This window comes from Thermobia domestica, chromosome 7 (assembly GCF_964235325.1).
Source record: "Thermobia domestica chromosome 7, izTheDome1.hap1.1, whole genome shotgun sequence".
Lineage (NCBI taxonomy): Eukaryota > Metazoa > Arthropoda > Insecta > Zygentoma > Lepismatidae > Thermobia > Thermobia domestica.
In genome coordinates this window covers 57,801,265-57,822,327 of record NC_137460.1, presented here as the reverse complement: position 1 = coordinate 57,822,327, position 21,063 = coordinate 57,801,265, and the positions used below count along the sequence as shown (strand labels likewise).

At 35.0% G+C, this 21,063-nt stretch overlaps 1 protein-coding gene across 2 annotated transcripts in view; it reads left to right on the top strand.

Annotated features, from left to right (window-relative positions):
• The window catches only part of LOC145690135 (mitochondrial-processing peptidase subunit alpha), a 57,149-nt gene that overhangs the window by 11,639 nt on the left and 24,447 nt on the right, over positions 1-21,063 (top strand). For both annotated transcript variants that reach the window (XM_081764728.1, XM_081764727.1), the window contains 5 exons: positions 4,415-4,659; positions 8,207-8,286; positions 10,326-10,408; positions 18,367-18,469; positions 20,401-20,493. In XM_081764728.1, coding sequence (XP_081620854.1) covers positions 4,415-4,659; positions 8,207-8,286; positions 10,326-10,408; positions 18,367-18,469; positions 20,401-20,493 — 604 coding nt within the window. The remainder of the gene's footprint in view (positions 1-4,414; positions 4,660-8,206; positions 8,287-10,325; positions 10,409-18,366; positions 18,470-20,400; positions 20,494-21,063) is intronic.

Genomic DNA, 21,063 nt, shown 5'->3' with positions numbered 1-21,063 from the left:
AAAAACACAGAAGACAATGAATGAAAAATTGAAATCACGTTAAACTACACACATAGGGGGGAATCAAACCCCTTTAACCCCAACAACAATTTTTAAAAACTAAAAATTTACGTTTCTGGGCATTACCGGCGTCTATGGCCTTAAGCTCGTTACGTGTGAGGGATGGTGTCTCTCGGCGTGCACACTATCCGGGCTAGGGTGAGGAAGAAAGCACTCTGAGACCTATATGTTATCTATCAACCTGACATTTGCGTAGTGGAATGAAGAACTTCTTCACTTAGGGTGATTTGCGTGAGAAGACCGTTAGACCTTTTCAACAGAGTGTCCCCATCGGGAATCAAACCTGGGACTGCTCTCACCAAAAGCAGTACTAAAATTAATTTAAAATACGTACAGCTCATAAAATTATATACTTGAAGGGGAACAAGCTCCTAATCTTAAAATCAAGGAAAAAAGTAATCAGAAGTAATTGAAATCAATGCCTGAAAAAATATTTTGATGAATCTAGTTCAGCACAATGAAGCGTTGAACGAACACCGAGGATCGATGATTTATGTTTCAATATTTTGTAACTCCAGAAACGAACATATAGTAGCATAATTTCCCTCATTTACAATTTAGGTCTATTTTGAATAGATTTCTAACATTTTAAAACATCCCAAAAAGTCAAAACTTGCGTTTTCAAGTACCCCTAACATCCATGTCAGCGCAGCTTGTTGCTTTTTAAAGAATATGATTTATGATATTCTGTTTGTTCATTTTGTAGAATATAAGTAATGGGATCAACTTATAATTCGGCAGTAAGACTCTGGTGCATGGGATCCTTGGTTCGATCCCACCTCGCGCCAAGTGAACTTTGTGGAGAGAAATACAGTGTGCTTGGGTTTCCTCGGGGTTCTCTCGTTTCCTCCCACTTTCTTCATTGCACCATTTCATTCATTTCTCATCACTGTCTCCTTTAGCATAGCCGGTATAACTGTGGGAAAAAAACTTAGATTTCATTTTTTTCCGACTGTTAAATTCTACAGAAATCATGGGACAAGATTGAACTAATATTCACTGGTCATAGAACGGGAAACATTCCGAAAATTGATAATGTTGGAATATTTCCAATAGCACCTACCGTTTGCGCTTCACACTGGTAAGGCGCCCTATATTAAATGAAAAGATTGTTTCCAGTTCAGCAGGCTGTTCAAGCTGAACGTAATTACACAGGAAACGTTCACATTGTTATGTGAGGGAACTTAGAACACCTCAAATCCGTTTTCCAACAATGATTTGCTGTTTGTGTGGCCTCAGGGAAACAACCTGTTGAACTGGCATCGTTGCTTTTTTTTTTTTTTTTTTTTTTGTTTAACATATGACGCGTCACCAAAGTGAAATCTAAACGACTGGTGCCATTCGAAAAAAAATAATATTTAAATTCAGAAACATCTATTTCCAATAACTTTCCTCTCTGTCTACTTTTAAATGTCTTTACACATAACGAAGTTGGCCTATGAACTCGGACTTTTTGATGTACTCGATATATTACATCATTAGTTTGCGGATGGTTTCGCAGTTAAAGACCGTTAAGTGAATGTTAGTTCAGTATCGTCATATGAGTGTTGTTATTAATGATACAGCACAGCAACTCATTGGTTCCAGAAATTTCGCACAGGTTATAAAAATGTTGAAGTCCGGCCATACCAGGGTAACAATTCTGAGCTTTGTGGTGGACAAACACCGTGTCCGTGGGTTTTCTCTGTGTTCTCGTGTTTCCTCCCACTCTCTTCATTCCATTGTTTCATTCGTTATCATCATCGTCGTTTCCCTTAGTCTTAGAACATAATTGTTAAGCATTAAACTAAAAGTAAATAAATAAATACGAAACCATGCTTTAAAAATTTAGTTTTTGTCAGAATTTAGCTCTAAGTTTTCAAAAATTATCTTTACAAAGCCTTTCTTTGCCAAAAATTATTTTTCATTTGCATAGCGAAAACGTATATATCAGTCCAAGCGTACTGTTTATTACCTCGCAACCATTGTGGAAAATGGTACCAAACTGAATATGTTCTCACCTGTGGTAGAGAGCTTATCTTTGATGTTGATGTTACAGTGAAACCTCTTAATAACGGACACCAATGGGACATGACTCTTTGTCCGTAATTAAGGTGGATCACCACCCGTAAGTCAGTGCTTATTTTAGCTTATTCCCTTAACTACTACACAATGAAACGTTACGTAATATAAATATTGTACTATAAGATAAAGTTATGTTTCAGCTACAACACAAGACACTGATTCATTTGATTGTGTCTTCTGATATCGAAAAAGGAAACAAATAAAAGAAAATATTTGATTTGTTTTACAATGGGCACACAAGATGGCATTTGCTGTTAGATCTTACTAGAAGTGCTCAGTTTTATGAAACGTTTATTTGTATGTGTAAAGTATTTTAAAGTAACGATCTTATTACGAAATAGATATATTGTTTGACCGTTTTTCGTGTTATGTTTCACATTTTGTTTAAATATTAATTTACATTTAAGGAAATAGATTTTGAGAAGAAACTTGCGCAGAACGCCATAATGCGTTGTTGCCAAATTTGTACGTTTAATTCCTGGATTCTAGCGTTGCAGTTCGAGAAGCGGAACTTAGTTGTGAATTACGGTAAGGGTCGAAAACTAATTTCTCCAGTAAGTATCCAAGCAGAGTTCCATGATTACTTCTTTTATTATCTGGCACCAGTAAGCACTAGACGCTACCTGGCAACGTGGCATTATTCAAGCAGCGTTTAGCATAGCACCGAGAACACCTAGTGATCCACCTTAAGAAGGGTCCGTAACGGAGAGGTTACGTATATTTAGACTACTCATAGTTCATGCAATAATTGTATGCAGTATACAGTATATACACATTAGGTAGCTATAAATTTAAATATATGCTAATATCGAAATAGTGTACTGAGTGTTCGAATTACTGGGTGGAGTGTTGTGGAATAGGGAATGAGCTGGGAGAACATTCATTTATATATATATATATATATATATATATATATATATATATTTAAAAAAAGCGCTGTGAGATGTGTTTGTATGGGCTGCAAACATACTGACTGCACATTTGGTAATTTTCATCCTCGAATTCACACACTGATTGTACTAAAATTAAAACTTACGCAATGAGAATATGCTATATAGTTATTAAATACTGAAAACGTAATTTGGATAGAGAAAAGGGGTTTTTAAATCTAGCTTTAGTGGTTTTGTGTCGTGGTTCAACAGTTTATTTAATTGTGACAATTCTGGGTATTATATTCTATCACAGATTTGTTTTCAAATTGCAGGAAGTATTTTCTGTAATAAATATATATGAACTGAGAATAATTCCTGTCCGTTATGAAGAGATTAGTAAAACGTTACGGGGAAGAAGAGTTGTCCGTGTCCATAAAAGGGGGAGTTCTGTTGAGTGAAAATACGTAAATTTTTGTCAGTAATATGCAGGGTGCAAAATTTCAAAGTCAGACGCACTCCTCAATCCAAAAATGATGGTTGCCAGTATATCTCACGTACCAATTAAGAGAGGTACCCCCGCGGCCTTTGGTTTGACAAAGAGATTACATCACGCAGGAGGCAAACCATTTTGATTGGGGGTAGGAAAGAGAAGCGAATCACAACGTCGTGAAAACTTCACTTTCCATGTTCGTTGGGAAGACTTCGCATTCCGTGTTTTCCCTCACTCAGTGACAATTATTTTCGTGCGAAACAGAAACTGCACAGCTCTGAGAGTTTAGGCAGAAACTATTCCCACTGAATACTTGTCGCCAGCTCTAAATTTCTAGTCACCATTAGTGACCGGAATTTTTGCATCCTGAACATGTGTTCGACTGTGGAAGTGTCCATTATTGAGAGCTAAGTTAAAGTAGTTTTCTCTGTGTAAGAGACTCTAGTTTGATCCAAGTAATATTTGTGAACTTGTGGTAAACATCATTACCCTGATTCCTCCAACTTCTATTTCCTTTTACCAATCATGTTTTCTTTCTTTCTTTTCTTTTTTTTACATTCACTTGCATTTAGCATAGCCATTTTTTTTTAACTGAAATTAATGAACGCAGCTAGTAAAACTTATGCATAGTCATAAAACACCGTCCTTCGCTAGAAAGCAAAGGTCGGTCAAGGTTTACAATCATGCCAAATATGATCAGGATCAGATGAATTCGATCAGTGCAATATGGTGTCCTTATCGTTGATTTTGGAGGTAAAAGTCAAATGAAAAGGTGAAAAGCTGAATGTAATAAAAATTCAGATTGCTGTTCTAAAGACCTTTTGAATATGTTGTAAGAATTTTTTTTCCTTGTTTGTCACTCTCTCATTTCTGACTGCTGCCTTGTTGTTTAATTTGTTATGTAACATATCTTCTGCTTATCCCACAGTGGTTCCAGGAAGAAGCTTGCACTGAATCCATGGCAAAGATGTAGCTTCGCGACTCAGAGTGCCGGAGGAGGTGGCCACACAGGAACAGGGTTCCAGCCTCCATTGTCTCAACAGCTTCCTGGCCTTCCCAAAGCTGTATATGCTTCAGTGAAAGATGAATCACAAATAACAGAGGTCACGACGCTACCCAACGGTCTGAGAGTAGCTTCTGAAAATCGTTTTGGTCAATTCTGCACTGTAGGAGGTAAGTTTAGATAAAAGTTCTAAATTTCTAAATATTTAAATGTATAGTGTATTGGTATCATATTCAGCTTCAGAAGTTTCCATCTTAAATATGAAACACGCCTACTACAAACATTTCTCTTATCGTGACAAAATATTTCATTTAAATTCTGGGCTTCAGGTGTACGGAAACTTACATAAGAAACCATTATTGGATTCAAGCCCTGTGCAAAGGGCCTCTTCGCTAGTCTTATTACACAGAGTCCCGGGTTCGATTTCCGCTGGGAGAACATTGACGTTTGAACACATTACGGTGATTGGGATTTCATTCTTAAACTGTAGGTCTATGTGTCATATAATATCGATGCTGAAAGGGACCCTGACGACAATTGGCATACTGTCGCGTAGAAAAGGCTGCCTTTTTAATTCTCCAGTGAAGTGTCAGCTGATTAAGAACATGTAACAATTTAGTATAACTTGATAAATTACATATAGTAAAAATTCTCATCACAAGTAAAGAGTTCAAATGGATGAATCGAGTTGCGGGATGAGACATAGTGCACCTGATAGAGGATGTGAAAATATGTATATGTGCAAAGTTATAGCGGCTAAACAATAAGAAACTGAGGGGGAGGGGCTCAAAGTTGGTGGGTAAGGGCTATGCTATATGTTATTGAAATACATCAAATAAACTGTTGAATCATGGAAATAGTAAAAGATAGACAATGCAAACAGTGGTAGTTTCACATATTGACAAAAGAAGAATGGGCAGAGTAAATCACGAACCTCCGCCGCCATTTTGAAATCTGTAGTATTTTTCACATGGAAAGATAGTCATGTGATATATCAGTTAAGGCAAGCATGTTCTCAATAAGTCAATTATGAACTTTAGTAATCGTTACCTGTACTTGATTGCAAGATTTAGGTCATCTTTATAGTTATTTACGAAAAACTAGGAGACTGATACTCGTATGTTGAAAGTTTGGATTATCACGAAAACACATGTAAGTTAAACGTATCCACAAGCCAAGAAAACTAACAGTGAAATTTGATATTCAAATTGTATATTTTTACATTATTATTATAAAATTTCACTGTTGAATATTACATTTCACTGTTAGTTTTCTTGGCTTGTGGATACGTTTAACTTACATGTGTTTTCGTGATAATCCAAACTTTCAACATACGAATATCAGTCTCCTAGATTTTCGTAAATAACTTTAAAGCTGATCCTAAAGCTTCCAAATAAATACAGATAACGATCACTAAAGCTCATAATTGACTTTTTGAGAACAGGTTGGCTTTAAGTGATATATCACATGACTACCTTTCTATTTGAAGTTAAAAAAAAAAAAAAAAAAAGTTTCAAAATGACGGATTTCGAGATGGTGACGGCGATTCGTGATCTACTCTGTCCACTGTACTTTTGTCAATACGTGAAACTACTACTGTTTGCATTGTCTATCTTCCACTATTTTCATGATTCATCAGTTTGATTTATTTCAATAACAGCATAGCCTTTCTCCCACCAACTTTGACCCTCTCCTCAGTTTCTTATGGCGCTTATCCGCTATAACTTTGCATATGTATATATTTTTACATCCTGTATCAGACACACTAAGTCTCATCTCGCAACTCGGTTCATCCATTTGGACCCTTTACTTCTCAGTTAGAAATCGTTCTTCCTCACCTTTGCGCCCGACTGTAGGAAATACTTGTGAGTGTTGGAAGCCTTCTCAAACTGAAGCTAACAGCAGTTTTTTTCGTTCTAAGATAGCTATGATTATATTACTACTACTTTTTTTTTTTTTTTTTTACATTATTTTTATAGCTAATAATCTAAGCAGGTTTTTTTCTCTTTCCTCTTTGTCAGAAACGATATATTAGGCAGTTAGAAATATTACAGAAGGTAAAAAGGGAAAATGAAATGAATGGGACACTTTTTCTTTGTCTAAATCAATACATATTATCATCATAGATTTGTAAAAAATCCTTCTTGTAGCTTCAAGTGGTTCCTATCACACATTTTTGTTTTCGTTATTCAATTTTTGTCAGTATTGCCGGGAAGAGAGAAAAGCCACTGAAATTATTTATAAATATGAAATATAGAACATAACGAATGTGGGTTTATAGTTTCTTTACATATTGAAACTTGAAGTTTTTAATTAGTAGAATTCGAGGCAGCTATCTAATATATTTCAGGAACGAATTATTTACAACAGATTTTCATGAATTGAATTGAAAATTTGTTAATTCGAAAGCTACTATAAGAAACCGTTCGGAAAATGCAAAATTCAGGTTGAATAAACTTCTAAATTTAAATTGTTGGATAATCATATCCTTAGTACAAAATTCTGAGTCTAATATTTAATACGCGGTGGCTTAGTGGTAGAGCGTTCACCTCTGATGCATGTGGTCCCTGGTTTGACCCCAGCTCGCGCCAAGTGAACTTTGTGGTGAACAAACGCCGTATGCTTGGTTTTTCGCGGGGTTCTCACGTTTCCTCCCACTTTCTTCATTCCATCATTTCATTCATTTCTCATAATCACTGTCTTCTTTAGCCTAGCCGGCATCTCCGTGGGGCGTAAAACTTAAATATTTCATTTCATTTTTTCTAATATCGAATACCTTTCTTAAACGCTGTCGTCTAGGGTCCCTGATTCGATACCAGCTCCCGTCAAGGGAGCTTTGTGGTGGACAAATACCGTGTGCGTAGGTTTCTCATAGTTCTTTCATGTTTGTCATTCCATTCATCGCATCATCATAACCGTGTCCCTTAGTCTCGGCGCATAATGGTGGGACGTTAGAAAAAACTTCCTTGTGCTAGAAGGTAGAAGTATAGTAGGGCCTGCAAGGAACTTTATTTTTTAAAAAAAATGTAAATTGCGTAATAAAATAAATAATATATTTTGCTATTATTTAAGGAAGGTTAAAATATGGAGTTCTATTTTCGTGAGAAAACTTACACATATCAAACCATTTGGCGTTTGTAGGCCTGAGCCACTCCAGCTCCATCTGTTAGCGATCGGCTGAACTACGTCCCTTCTAGCAACGAACATGTGGTCAGCGTGCTTCGTCACTTTCTCTCTTTCAGGCGTATCAGGAGCTCTCTAGATCAAATGGCCGTCACGTCTTTTATTCACATGACTCCCCAGTTTGCCACAACGGTGAGTGGACACCGAAAATTGGGAATCACCGGCCGGGAATCGAACCCTGGACTATGCGGACGTGAGTTCAGCTCTCTAACCACTGTACTACGGTGTCCCTTGAAAACTTATAAATAAATAGCAAGAAAAAACACCACTTTTAGTTCAATAAATATAAGATATCTAATTTAATAAATATGCTTCGCCGTGGTTACATGATGAGCTTTACTTTGGCGTGGAAGTCCATTTGATTCGGATCCCACTTTGAGTTGTAGATCCACATCTCATAGTCTCTTTGCTGGAAAGGTACGTTAAACTCTCAATCAATTAACCAACCAACCAATAAATTAGGGTTGGTCTCTGATCTATTCTATTGTTATCATTATTATATTTGACCACTGAATTTTTCTTTTTCTTTTACAGTTGTTATCGATTCAGGGTCAAGATACGAAGTAGCCTATCCTAGTGGAATATCTCATTTTCTTGAGAAGCTGGCTTTTAATGTAAGTTCTATGCTTACTTTCTGATACTTTTGGATGCATAATAAATATTCAAAGATATAAAAAGCTCTTATCTCTAACGTCCGTTAAAATCTGTTACTGAATCTCAAGACAGAACTCGCTCTTTCATCAGTCTAACTAGTAAAGTCTATTACGAAAGGAGAGGATCTGCTACTTGAGGTCTACCAAGACACGTACAAAAATGTAATGAACATATTGGAAATATAAAGATTTTACACAAGTGTTCATGTTAAATAGATAGGGGTATTTTTCAATCGTTTCATCGGAATCAAAAATCCAACTTTGATAAAGAAAATTCTACAAGAGATATGACAGCATAATTATGAATTTAGAAGAAAGAAAAGAAAAAAAAAACGTAAATAATCAGAGCATTATTTCGTTTTCTGATTTGTCACATTTAATTGCTCCGAAATTACCATATTCCTTCAAGATGTTTTACAATCAGTTTGTTCAAGAATTGGCATTTTGCTTAAGTGAATATCCTTGCTAGGAGTTCTTTATCTGTTCTTCGTATTGAAATATCTAAAACAAGAATAGAATTGTTTAACTCAACGCATTATCTGTGAAGACTTAAATCTTACGAAAAAATCAAGCCCTTTGCAGTTAGTGTTCAGGATTAGTCACAAAGAAAATTTCTTCAGTATGTAATTCGTCTAGCAACGAGATTTTACCAATTTCACTGACGAAGGAGTGAGTTATGGCGTGAAACTATATGTAGTAACAGACTTTAATGAATGTTAGGAGTAAGAAGTTTCTATTTATATAAATAAGTTCTGTATTATTTGTGCTTTTTAATATGCGTTGTAATAGCATTATATTACTTCATACATTTTTGTACGAGTTGTTGAAACAAATATTATTTTGTAATTATAAATGTATTACATTGCGTATTTGTTTTAACGATACCCATACATTGCTGGTGAATCAATTATCTCGCAGCGTAGAGGTATCATTGGGAGGATAATGTAACACTATACAGGAGTATCCGAGAACCTTGTACCCCTAGATCTTGAGTATTACAGAGAGCAATGACAGTGTAATTTTAGTTTTAGTATAAACTGTAATCGAATACTTATATATAGAGGCTTTTACATAAAGCAGAAGTTCTCACCATTTTCTACTGGAGTATCACCAAAGCATGTTAATTATTAATGCAACCAACATTGGCTTGCCTACCATGGGTTGAGAAACCCGGACATAAAGCATATTTTTCATTCCTTCTCGTGGGTGGCTGGCTAACACACACAATTCCATTTACGATTTCCGATGGAATTGCTCGTCTCGGATACAAATACAAATTCGAGTAGTGATTCCAATCTCACTTGAAACAGTAGACCCCGTCTCGTATAGCCTGTGTGATGAAATGGGACATTAAACAAATCAGTCCAAATCCAAACAAAATATATTTTAAGTGTAAATGAGCAAACAGTGGAGAGCCATAAGTATTAAGAAGAGAGAAATCAATCTCTTTTCCTTTATATCATATACATCAGGCGGTGGCCAACTTTTATAGAATTAAGAGTGCTACTTATTTCAGAAATCACTGGTGATCTACTTATGTGTTCACTATTCCCTTGAGGCAGTCATAAAGCAATAACAGTTATCAATACAGACAGCCATTGGCTACCGCTCACTAGTCGACGCGTTGCTCACCCTTGATGTTATACGTTTTAGGTGCAAATTGAATGAAAATTCAGATTGGAAGGTTAATTTCCCCTTGAATTTTCTTTATTAGCAACCGTTCAGTTTAAAACGTAAGGAACTAGGCTATAAGATAAAAATAAACTAATAAGCAATAATAATAAAGATCAAACCTACCTTGACCAGTTAGATAATGGAACATATTCTGACACGATCTATTGTCACATTTTTATCGATTTTATTGTGTTTTTAAAATGTATTTATTTTGCAAAATATTACAAATACATTGCATGATAATAAGCATACTATCTCGTTTCTTTTTAATTTTTTATGCTAATATTGTTTTATTATATACAGATTTTATTTATATTTTAATACAGTCAACTACTGATTATCCGGATAGGGACAAAATTCTGTACGAGCTAGAGAAGCATGGTGGAATTTGTGACTGTCAATCATCAAGGTAAAAATTTTCAAATCTACTTGAATCTTACTTTAAACTTTAAATAGAAATAAAAGTTGACCAAATCAATTCCTGATATATATATATATATACAGACAGACAGACATACGTATAATTAGTATACCTTCCTTAGGTACGCATTGCTGTTTCATTAATGTCATTACACTATAACAAATATGCAGCTAAACGATGCCTAGGTGTTTTCTTAAAGTTGGACCCGTGTCAAACAAGCTTAGTGATCTTATTTAATAGGCCTATACATTATGTACGTGTAACAGTGAGTATAACAGATAAAATGTCAAGCTTATTTTTCTTGCAATAGCAGTGACATTTATCAACAATTTTCAGTATTTTTTATAACAGATCTATGAAACAGTGTATTCCGTTCCGTCCGTGAAATTTGGATTTGTGACGTAAGGCTGTTTGGAAATTCGATGTGGAATGGGGTGAAATGGGGTTTGAAAGCAGGTACTGTCCCAAATCTTAGAGTATATGGGCCGCAGCGGGTTAGGCTTAACGTCATTCGACAGCTGACAGTTAAATTCAAAAAATGTTGAAGTTTTTATCATGAGACGTAAGATATTGCGTCATCAAGATGAGTGAACTTTCCGCGAAACCGTCCTAAATTTTTCAGATTTATTTTGATAAAGACGCAAATGCTCGTACACAGGCTTGTGAAGAAATTTGTGCTGTTTATGGACAAGATACGTTATCAAAAGCAACAGTATAGCTTCAGTCCGCCTAGTTGAACGTTCTGGGAATCCCGATGTCCAAAATGCTACTTGCAGTGGGCAACCAAAACATTCGATACCCGGCCGTGGTTCGATACCCGGTCAAGTTAGTTTGATAGACAACATGGTGTCCGTGAGTTTTCTCGGAGTATTCCCGTTTCCTCCTGATTTCTCATGCTACCAATTCTTCCATCATCATTCACTTGCCTTAATCATCGTCTTCTTTAATCTAAACTGCATGATCGTGGGACGTTCAACTGAAATTTTTCATTTCATTATTTGCTGAAAAGCATAATGTTCCTCGAGACAGTCTCAAAGACATGGGTTCGTAAAAATTCTGGAATCAACGACGATTGGTCCAGAACCTACGTTGAAGAAGGATTGTGAAGAACTACTCGTTCAATAGATTCATGCTATGAGCAGGGCAGGGTTTTACTTGTCTAAAAAACAAGTCGTGGTTAGTCCCCAAAAAATAATGAAAGTTCGTAAAAACTAAGTCATCTGATGGAACAATCCGCAGCAAAAAAACCTGCCCACTGCATAACAGGAAAAGTGGATGATATTCTGGTGAAAGTCGAGCAAAACCGGCATGTAAGCAATCATGACATTGTTAATAATCTAAACATCTATTTGTTACCAAACAGTGTTAGAACATTCAGAGAAAGCTGACTAGAAAGAGAAGCTCGATGTTTGGAGCTACATGATCTGACCGAAAAAATTTTCTGGATCGAATTTCTATATACGAATCTTTCCTGAAACGTAACGAACTCGAGTTATTTCTGAAACTGTTAATCACGGATGATGAAAAGTGGATAACCTACAACAACAATGTGCTAAAAAGATTGTAGTTGATGGGAGAAGCAGATCCACAAGCTGTGGCAAAGCCCACACTATCGGTTAGGAAGGTTATGCTGTGTGTTTGGAAGGATTGAAAGGGCATTGTGTATCACAAACTGCTGCTGCCGGGTAGAACGATAGACTCGGACTTGCACTGTCGGTAATTACCGCGAGTGCACGTAGTAGTTTAAAAGAAACGACCGGAATTGGTCAACAGAAACATTATCCATGCTGACAATGACAGACTTCATTACATCCGTAGTGACACGTCAGAAATTTGTTACAGCAGACTCTCGACTATCCGGCCTAGTAATAAATAAATAAATAAATAAAAAAGGGGGGAGAGAAAAAGATCCGTAATACAACGAATAATCTTTTGAATCTACTTTGCTTTCACCATCTTCATAAAAACGCGACACTGTCGAGGAGGACCAGTTATCTGTCAGAGACTTTTACAAAAATTAGAAACTAAATTTTGATTCTTTTATCTTAGGCACTAGGTTTACCTTTCCATAATTGTCTAATCATTTATCAATGAAGACTACATAAGTATAATTCATTTTTTTAAAAAAAAATAAACCTATGTTAATGTTCCGCTTATTTTAAAATTATATGTATTCATACTGTACAGTGTACACCATTTTGCTTTCTTCAGTTAGCTTAGACATTATATAATTTATCTTAAAATGAGTATAATATTATTTTTTTTTTTTCATGAATTCCCTTTTCTATAATGTATATTTTTAAAATGTACAGTACATTATATAACAAACATTTATTAAGTATTGGGCTGGACTGAGAAGTTAGAAATATAAATAACAAAGGGCTTTGTCATAGAAGTGAGCTTTTAAAGGTATCGGTGGGTTAGGAATTTAGTAATTATAGAACTCTGACCTTTGTGGCTTTTTTTTTTTTTTTTTCTGGTCTGCTCCTCCATCACGTTAGATCAGATAGTAGAGACTCGACTGTATTTCAACTTTTCATTTAAAATAATTAAACATGTGTTTCAGCGTGTTTTGGTATTTCTTCTGGAATGGGAGGAAAAGGGCTGGGGGTTGCAGTTGTTATATTACAATGTTCATATCTCGAAATTCCTTAGTGTGGATATATATTGTGTGTGTCAGTGTGAACGTTTTTGGTGAATTGTAAAACAATAAAGACAAGAGCGTGTTAGAGGCTTAAAGATGGATCTTAAGATGCTTAAACTAATATCACCTCTGGGAATAGTCTTTGGACCTTTATATTTTAAAGACATAAAATCTAGCATTTAGGCTTTTACTTTATTATTATTATTACTATTATTATTACTATTATTATTATTATTATTATTATTATTATTATTATTATTATTATTACTATTATTTCGTATTTCAGAGCTAGGGTGATCAGTCTTCAGATTAATCTTACATGTTTGTGTTAATTCTCATTCTTTGTACTTTGTGTTAGAAGTATGTGACTTCAGTGATAGGCATTTACATGTACTATGTAAATATCTTATCAGATCTGTTTACATCCTGAAGAATATCCTTTACTCTCTGATAATGATTTTAAGTGATAAAATATATTTGCACATTCTTTTCTGTTGATTTAGTTTATATATATGGATCCATTCCTTGTCCTCGTGTCTCGCTCAGTAAATATGGTCAAGAAGCAAAGCTATATAGTAGAACTGTCATTATGCAGACTATTGTATCTGGAAATAATTCGGAAATCATAGGGAGATAACTTTGGTTACTTTGATGAATAGCTGCGACTGCTTTACTTGAGCATTATTCTGTAAAGATGTATTTTCACAATTCTACAATATTTTTTTAGCATTAGCATTTAAAGGAAAACATGAGACACATACCAGGCACGGTGGCTCAGTGGTAGAACGCTTACCTCTGGTGCATGGGGTCCGTGGTTCGATACCCGGTCAAGTTAGTTTGATAGACAACATCGTGTCCGTGAGTTTTCTCGGAGTATTCCCGTTTCCTCCTGATTTCTCATGCTACCAATTCTTCCATCATCATTCACTTGCCTTAATCATCGTCTTCTTTAATCTAAACTGCATGATCGTGGGACGTTCAACTGAAATTTTTCATTTCATTATTTGCTGAAAAGCATAATGTTCCTCGAGACAGTCTCAAAGACATGGGTTCGTAAAAATTCTGGAATCAACGACGATTGGTCCAGAACCTACGTTGAAGAAGGATTGTGAAGAACTACTCGTTCAATAGATTCATGCTATGAGCAGGGCAGGGTTTTACTTGTCTAAAAAACAAGTCGTGGTTAGTCCCCAAAAAATAATGAAAGTTCGTAAAAACTAAGTCATCTGATGGAACAATCCGCAGCAAAAAAACCTGCAACATGAGCATGTAAGTTTAATATGAAACGACGAAGTCTTTTGCTCCAAAATAAGTGTGCAGTTGAGGACGCCGACGTTTGAACTCTCGTAATTTGTGTCACTTGGCTTTATGTTGATTCTTTGCGCTGTTAGACGTAGTTTCACAATGAACTTACATGCTCATGTTGCAGGTTTTTTGCTGCGGACTGTACATCAGGATGGACGTGGTTCCTAGGGTTTTTATCATTGAAGGTGGCAGAAAATTTACTATTTCTTGAGGTTCAGTAACCCCCGGCACAATTAGAAACCTGGGCAAGTTGTGTTCTTTGAATATTTGTCAGAATTTTAGTCGCAAAAGCCGAAAAATATGTCTGTCAAACTGTCAATGTGGGTGAAAAAGAATGTTTGACTCTTCTGATCACAGTCAACACCGAGGGTAAGTCCCCTCCCCTTTCTCCTCGTGATAGTTTTCAAATGGTAGAATACTTGCTGATATAGCAGAAAGCAGGATTGGCTGGTTTAAACCAAAAAACTAAAAATGTTCGTAAAAGTGTAAGTGTTAGTAAAATCGTGATGAATACGAATATATATTTCTGGGTTATCACGTTTCACTCCCGTAAGTTATTCGTATTATATTCAGATCTACATTCCTCATTCATTATTCAGAGAGATTATACTACAAAAGCAACTTTCGTTGTTTTATAAGTTTATGAATGTTTCTTTTGTGATTTGTTATAGTTTATTATTATTGTTATGCAGTTGCAATCAAAGAAACATTCTAAATATTGTTTCGTTTTAATAATGTTTACTATTGATAAAAAGAAACCATCGAAATGCAGTACTTTGGGGGAGGGGTCATACAAACCCCACGAGCGACATTTATTGAAATCAGAAGTATCTTTGGTATCTTTTTATGTATAAATGGGTCAGAGCCAAAGCGGACTAAAATAATTCGTATCTTTATTCACTTTTCTTAGTGATAATGCAAATTAAGTCGTTGTATTTCTTTAACTTGGACTAATAAAAGTCGTAGTGAACTTACTTGGACTAAATTAGTTCTTCTGTACTCTCCAGTATTTTGAAATTGTCCATATGTAATTCAGTATAATGGTTTCACTTGCGCAGCTGTTTTATCTTTTTGTCCTTCTCAAATGACTCTCGACAATTATATTAACAAGTATGTAAAGATGAGTACAACGTATTTTTATCAGGAGTCCTTCGTGAGTCGGCAGACGTATCGCATTTGTGGCTAATTAGTTCCGGTTTCGAGTTCAAACGGAGGACAGTTTCTCTCGGATGTAAACCGAGAAGCGGTTTGGATTCCGCTTTAAGCGTATGTGGCCTCTTCCAACATAACCCGGTTGTTGCATAATAACACCAAGACGAAACAAACTTATTTCTATCGATATGTGATATAAATACATAGAGCAAATTATTTAAACCAAAAAAACCTAGTTTAAACCAAAAAAAGCAGGTTTTTATTAAAAAAAAAAGTTTTTCTTTGTTTTATAAATAAAAACTATGGTTTTTGCCAACCCTAGCAGAAAGTATCCCATCGACGTGGAGGATAAGTACAATAGATCAGAGAACGTGTAAACATCTCTGTTGTACGACTTTGTAGCTAATGTATCCCATCAAATAAAGATTGTTCTTCCTGTGTTACTCTTCATTAATGAACACTTGTCTCATCTAACGCTTTAGATAGGCGAATTTTTTCTATTAAAAAAATAATAGTTTTTCTATTAAAAAAAAAATATCGTTCTTGTAGCTCTTGACTCGAATACAGCTAATCTCATTCAGTCTGTGGACGTGGCTGTTTTCTAGGTGTTGAAGTTAATATGGCAGAAATGAATGAAGACTAGATAACATTGACCATCCCATTCTCTAGAAATGGTATTTCAGCTGAAAGGTATCAAGTAGAGCGGTTTTAGGGCTTGCGAAATAATGCCGTGGGAACCTTAGGCTATCAAAATTAATCAGAAGATTTATAAAAATTAATTTTTCGTTAGATAATAACATTGATTTTTCTGTCCATAAACCATCAATGATTGCCTGAAAGTTGTTAAAAAACTAGAGGAGAGGAAAATACTCAGTTGAAACGATCGAATACCGGTACATAGGGAGAATGTATTGAAGATAAATCATGTTTGATATATAACGGAAGATAAACAATACAGTTTAAATTATCTGGCGCACGAGGATTCAGACGAAAGCTTCACAACAATAGAAGTAGAAGAAGGAGGAGAATCCATAGAGCATGAAAATGAGAGATGCATTAGTGGTGTTCCTGGAAGACCTACATTGTCTCAATCCTACCGACCTAACTCCAAACACCACCCCCGGAGAGACTAGCTCTTCAGCTCCATAGACATCAACAAATGCAAAATGTTTTAAAGTTCCAAGACTCTTTAAAGGATCCCTATTCTTCTTTGAATCAGTTCCATCAAAGAAAAAGGGAAGAGGAATAGAACAGCTTTCCAGCGTGATTACTTCCTAGTCGTGGAGGAAGCTTTATGCATCGAAAGCACAACAGAAACGTAAAGCTAATGAAAACAAAATGAGGACCGAAGAAAGGAGGAAGAAAAAACAAGAGCCGGAAAAAGTGAAGCAGGAAAAGTATGAAGACGAGGACTAGAAGATGAACAAGGAAATTGGATGAATTTGAGTACAGCAAAAGAGACTCGATCCCCTTGCAGGGTTCCATTGATAATGCATGTTTGCAGGGTGCGAATTAGGCGATTTTTCCAGGGGAGGATAAAAAATAAAAAAAAAAAAACGTTTAAACCAACTTGACATAATCGTACCAACCCTGCTGACAACAAAAATATCGGAAGTACACAGTACAATGATACAACGTACACCAGTCTTCACTCGTTAGATGTTCACATTCGCGTCGCGCAGATCTACAATCAGTTGTCAGTTAGTATTAAAAGATCCTACCAATCTCATACACTACTTCACAAGATATTAGAGTTAAGTGTGTGGCTATGAGTTAAAATTACCTCTTACCATGAATTTTCTATTAACAATGTACAAATGGATTTACGTTTAACACATTGAATTTAAGAATTTGAATGATGTAAGAAATGTAACTGAGGGTAGGAGAGGAAAATAGTATTACCCCTGGGAATTTTTTTTTCTGACTTCCAGCCAGGGATAAAAGCTTTCCAGTGGGGGATTTTCCCCCTCATCCCTGGCCGTAATTCACATCCTGCATGTTTGGAGGAATTTGAAGATTTTCCATGAAAAAATCAACAAATAAACCAGAAAAATACTGCCATAAATGTTAACGGTCAATCAACAAGATGATATACTTGTTTTATTAGATTTGACAGCTTAAAAAAAAAAGTAGAAATATTTCTTTTTGTTACATTTTGTAATAAGTGTAATTATCACACAAAAAACTTTTTTAAAAAAATATGTAAAAACGTTTTTGTATTCATTCTTAAGTGCTTAAAGTAATGTACACTTAACTTTTGAATGAACTGTGACGTTATGTGAGTGACGACTTCTAGTACAAAACCGTGACTACTATTAGATCTTTTCGATTTTTGGCCGGCGACTACTAGTGCAGTGCAGGAAGTATAGTTTTTTTTTTTTTTTTTGACGGTTATTCGACTCTAACTAGATGGTCACGTAGAGATGTACCAGTGAGTCTTTTCAACTATGGTACAGCTCTGAAAGATCCACGATTAGAGCCAAAAGAGTAATTTTCTTCCCCTTAAAATGACGACCACCAGCGCGGTTATCCTATGTCTTGTAACAGTGGTAACGATAATATTGCCACTGTTGCTTCTGAATTAAACGAAATTCCAGGATCTGTATTTAAATATAGAGAGAATTCTGATCAAGTAATATCTTTATTAATTAATTAATGAATTAATTAGTAATTATGAAAGACATTACGGATAGCACCACCACATGTGGTCGATGTCATAGAGTCACATAGTTTTATCCGTTCTTTTTACATTTTTCTCTGTAGCGGTTATCCGCAAAATTATTTTTCTACAATGCGCCTGTTGCTCTTACGTAATTTCATTATTTATTTTTTCTTTTTATTTCAGAGATACGATAATATATGCAGCTTCAGCTGACAGTAGAGGGCTGGATCATGTGGTACATATTTTAGGAGAAATAGTGCTACGACCACAAATATCTGTTCAAGAGGTAGGTTATTATTATTATTATTTTAAACTTATTTTTAGGTATGCTTAATACCAGTGATTTATTAGATCGTCTCTTTTCTGGCGCCAGTAACTTTTCTCTTCTGCCGTTTCTTTTCATAATTATTCATCTACGTAGAGGACATTTTTCATTCTTCTCAAAGTGTTGTTGGATCTCGGAGGCACAAACAAATTTTCTTTTCGAAGCTCAGACTACTGGAAAAAGCAAAGTAATTGACGTTAAGTGATTTTCGAAAAGAGTATTTTAAACATAGAGTTTAAATATTAATTTTCAAAATTAATAGAGGATATATCACAAAATTTCACAGAGGAGAAGATTTTTTATGTTCTTTCAGCAAAATGAGTGTATAGGTGGAAAATATTTTTTTTATATATGTAAATAGGATTCACTTGGAGCTGTTGTGTTGAAAGAACTTATTTGTTCAAACAGATGTAAATAGTTTCGCATCTTAGTGGCATATTTATATATATATATATATATATATATATATATATATATATATATATATATATATATGTGTGTGTGTGTGTGTGTGTATGTATATATGTTGGTAGCTTAAGATTCAATTTTCAAGAATAGATGTCCATAAATAAAAATTTGTGAGGATCTACAAGCAACAGCGTTTTTTTTTTTTTTTTTTTTTTTTTTTTTAAAGCAGATTCTGATGTTTCAAGAATGTCCTCTACGTGGGCAAATAATTCAAAGAAAGAAAAAAAATAGTAGCAAGAGAGAAGTTACTTAGGAAGACTCCAGAGAGAGTCGAAATTATATAACAAGAAGAAATATATTTTTTTTCTGGATACAAGGTCAATGTTTATTTTTAATGTATAAATATGTATTCTAGAGCGTCCACTAGCAAATGTCCTCAATTCTCCATTACCTTTTACAAATGCTGGGGCGATCAGTTGTCTCTTGTCCAGATCTCAGTACAATGGCAACATTTCCCCTTATTTCAAATTTCTTTTTCAGTTTCCACAGTTGTTTTGTTGGTAAAGGCGTGTCAGAAAACGGCACGAAAATCTTTCTGCACTTCGATTGTATCTTTATCGTGTTTTCACTGAAATTGAAGCATTTTTTCACGCTGCTCTGTTGTGTGCTTATTTGCCATTGCAGTTTTCAGTACATCACAGAACAGGGCTCTTGCTTGAACACAACAAACTCACCACGCCACACTAAATCTGAGTCTCAACTGTTAAAGGTTAGACCTGTCGCTAAAACTTATAACTTAACACGAAGCGTAATTGTATCATATGAATGCCATTTTGTGTAAAAATTTAATTAGAAAAAGAGGAAGCAACTCTTTTTTTATGTAAATATGTATGTAACCTATATATATGTATGTATTGCGTATGGTGACACAGAATGTTTGTAAGTAGTTTTACAGACTTGTAGAGAAAGAGTATGAAGTGTGGTCTGTGTATTACTAAATGTTTCCAGAAATGTACAAATGCCGTAGAAATAAAACTGTGTAGCTGCTATTTATTTATTATTACGAGATTTTCATTGTTAGCGATGTGGGTCATTCGAATAACCGTTTGTGTATTGAGTTGCGTTTATTGGTTAATGTGTTATAGTTAGTACAAACGATAATGTGATATAAAAGATTTCCAGATATGCGACGATGTGTTATCATGTCCGTTTGTTTCTGTCGTATAATGTATGGTCTAAATGTCTCAAATGTAGTGTGCGTAACTGACAATGGAAGTTAACTCTCTGGTACAGTAATGTGCATAAAAATTCTGTAAATAAACTAATAGTGTCTGGAAGGAGACTTAGATCCTTTCATGGGTTGTATAACTTTTTTTTTTTTTTTAAATCATGGTGTGTAATTGTAGTATGTTGGTAAAAATTCAATAGAAATGTAATATTTTATTTAGCATCTAATTTTTGTCTCGTAATCTGGTAATTCCTAGTTGGAGATGGCGCGACAAACTATTCAGTTTGAGCTGGAAACATTGTTAATGAGGCCGGAGCAGGAAGCGCTGTTAATGGATATGATTCATGCGGTAGGTTGAAGTGATATGTTTTGTTGTATGTTTAATTAAATTTTTGCTAAATGGTATATTATAGTAATAACATAAAGATGAATGAACATACCAAATGCTATTTTATATTCGTAAGATTCTCATAAATTTTGCTTATATATTGCGTTAGATATTAACAGATTTTTGAAGTGTAATGTCACAGCATAAGAGTTATTTTGAAGCTGACATGTTTATGAACAATTAGTACAGTTAGGTTCAAGAGTAAATTTTATGATTAGCTCTGGTGCGTGGGGTCTCTGGTTCAATCCTCGCTAAGAAATTTTGTGGTGGACAATATCGTGTCCGTGGATTTTCTCGGGTTACTCCTGTTTCCCCCCACATTCTCATTACACCAATTTTTCTATCATTCACTTGCCGTAATCATCATCATGCTTAGCCTAAACGGCATAATCACGGATCATTGAACTAAGATTTCATTTTATTATTATGGTTTGTAAGCTATCTAGCAAACAGAACGTTTAAAGTAAAAATTGGTCAAATAACCTCTAGTTACGTTATATAAAGAGTGGCATACCTCAGGGATCTCCTCTG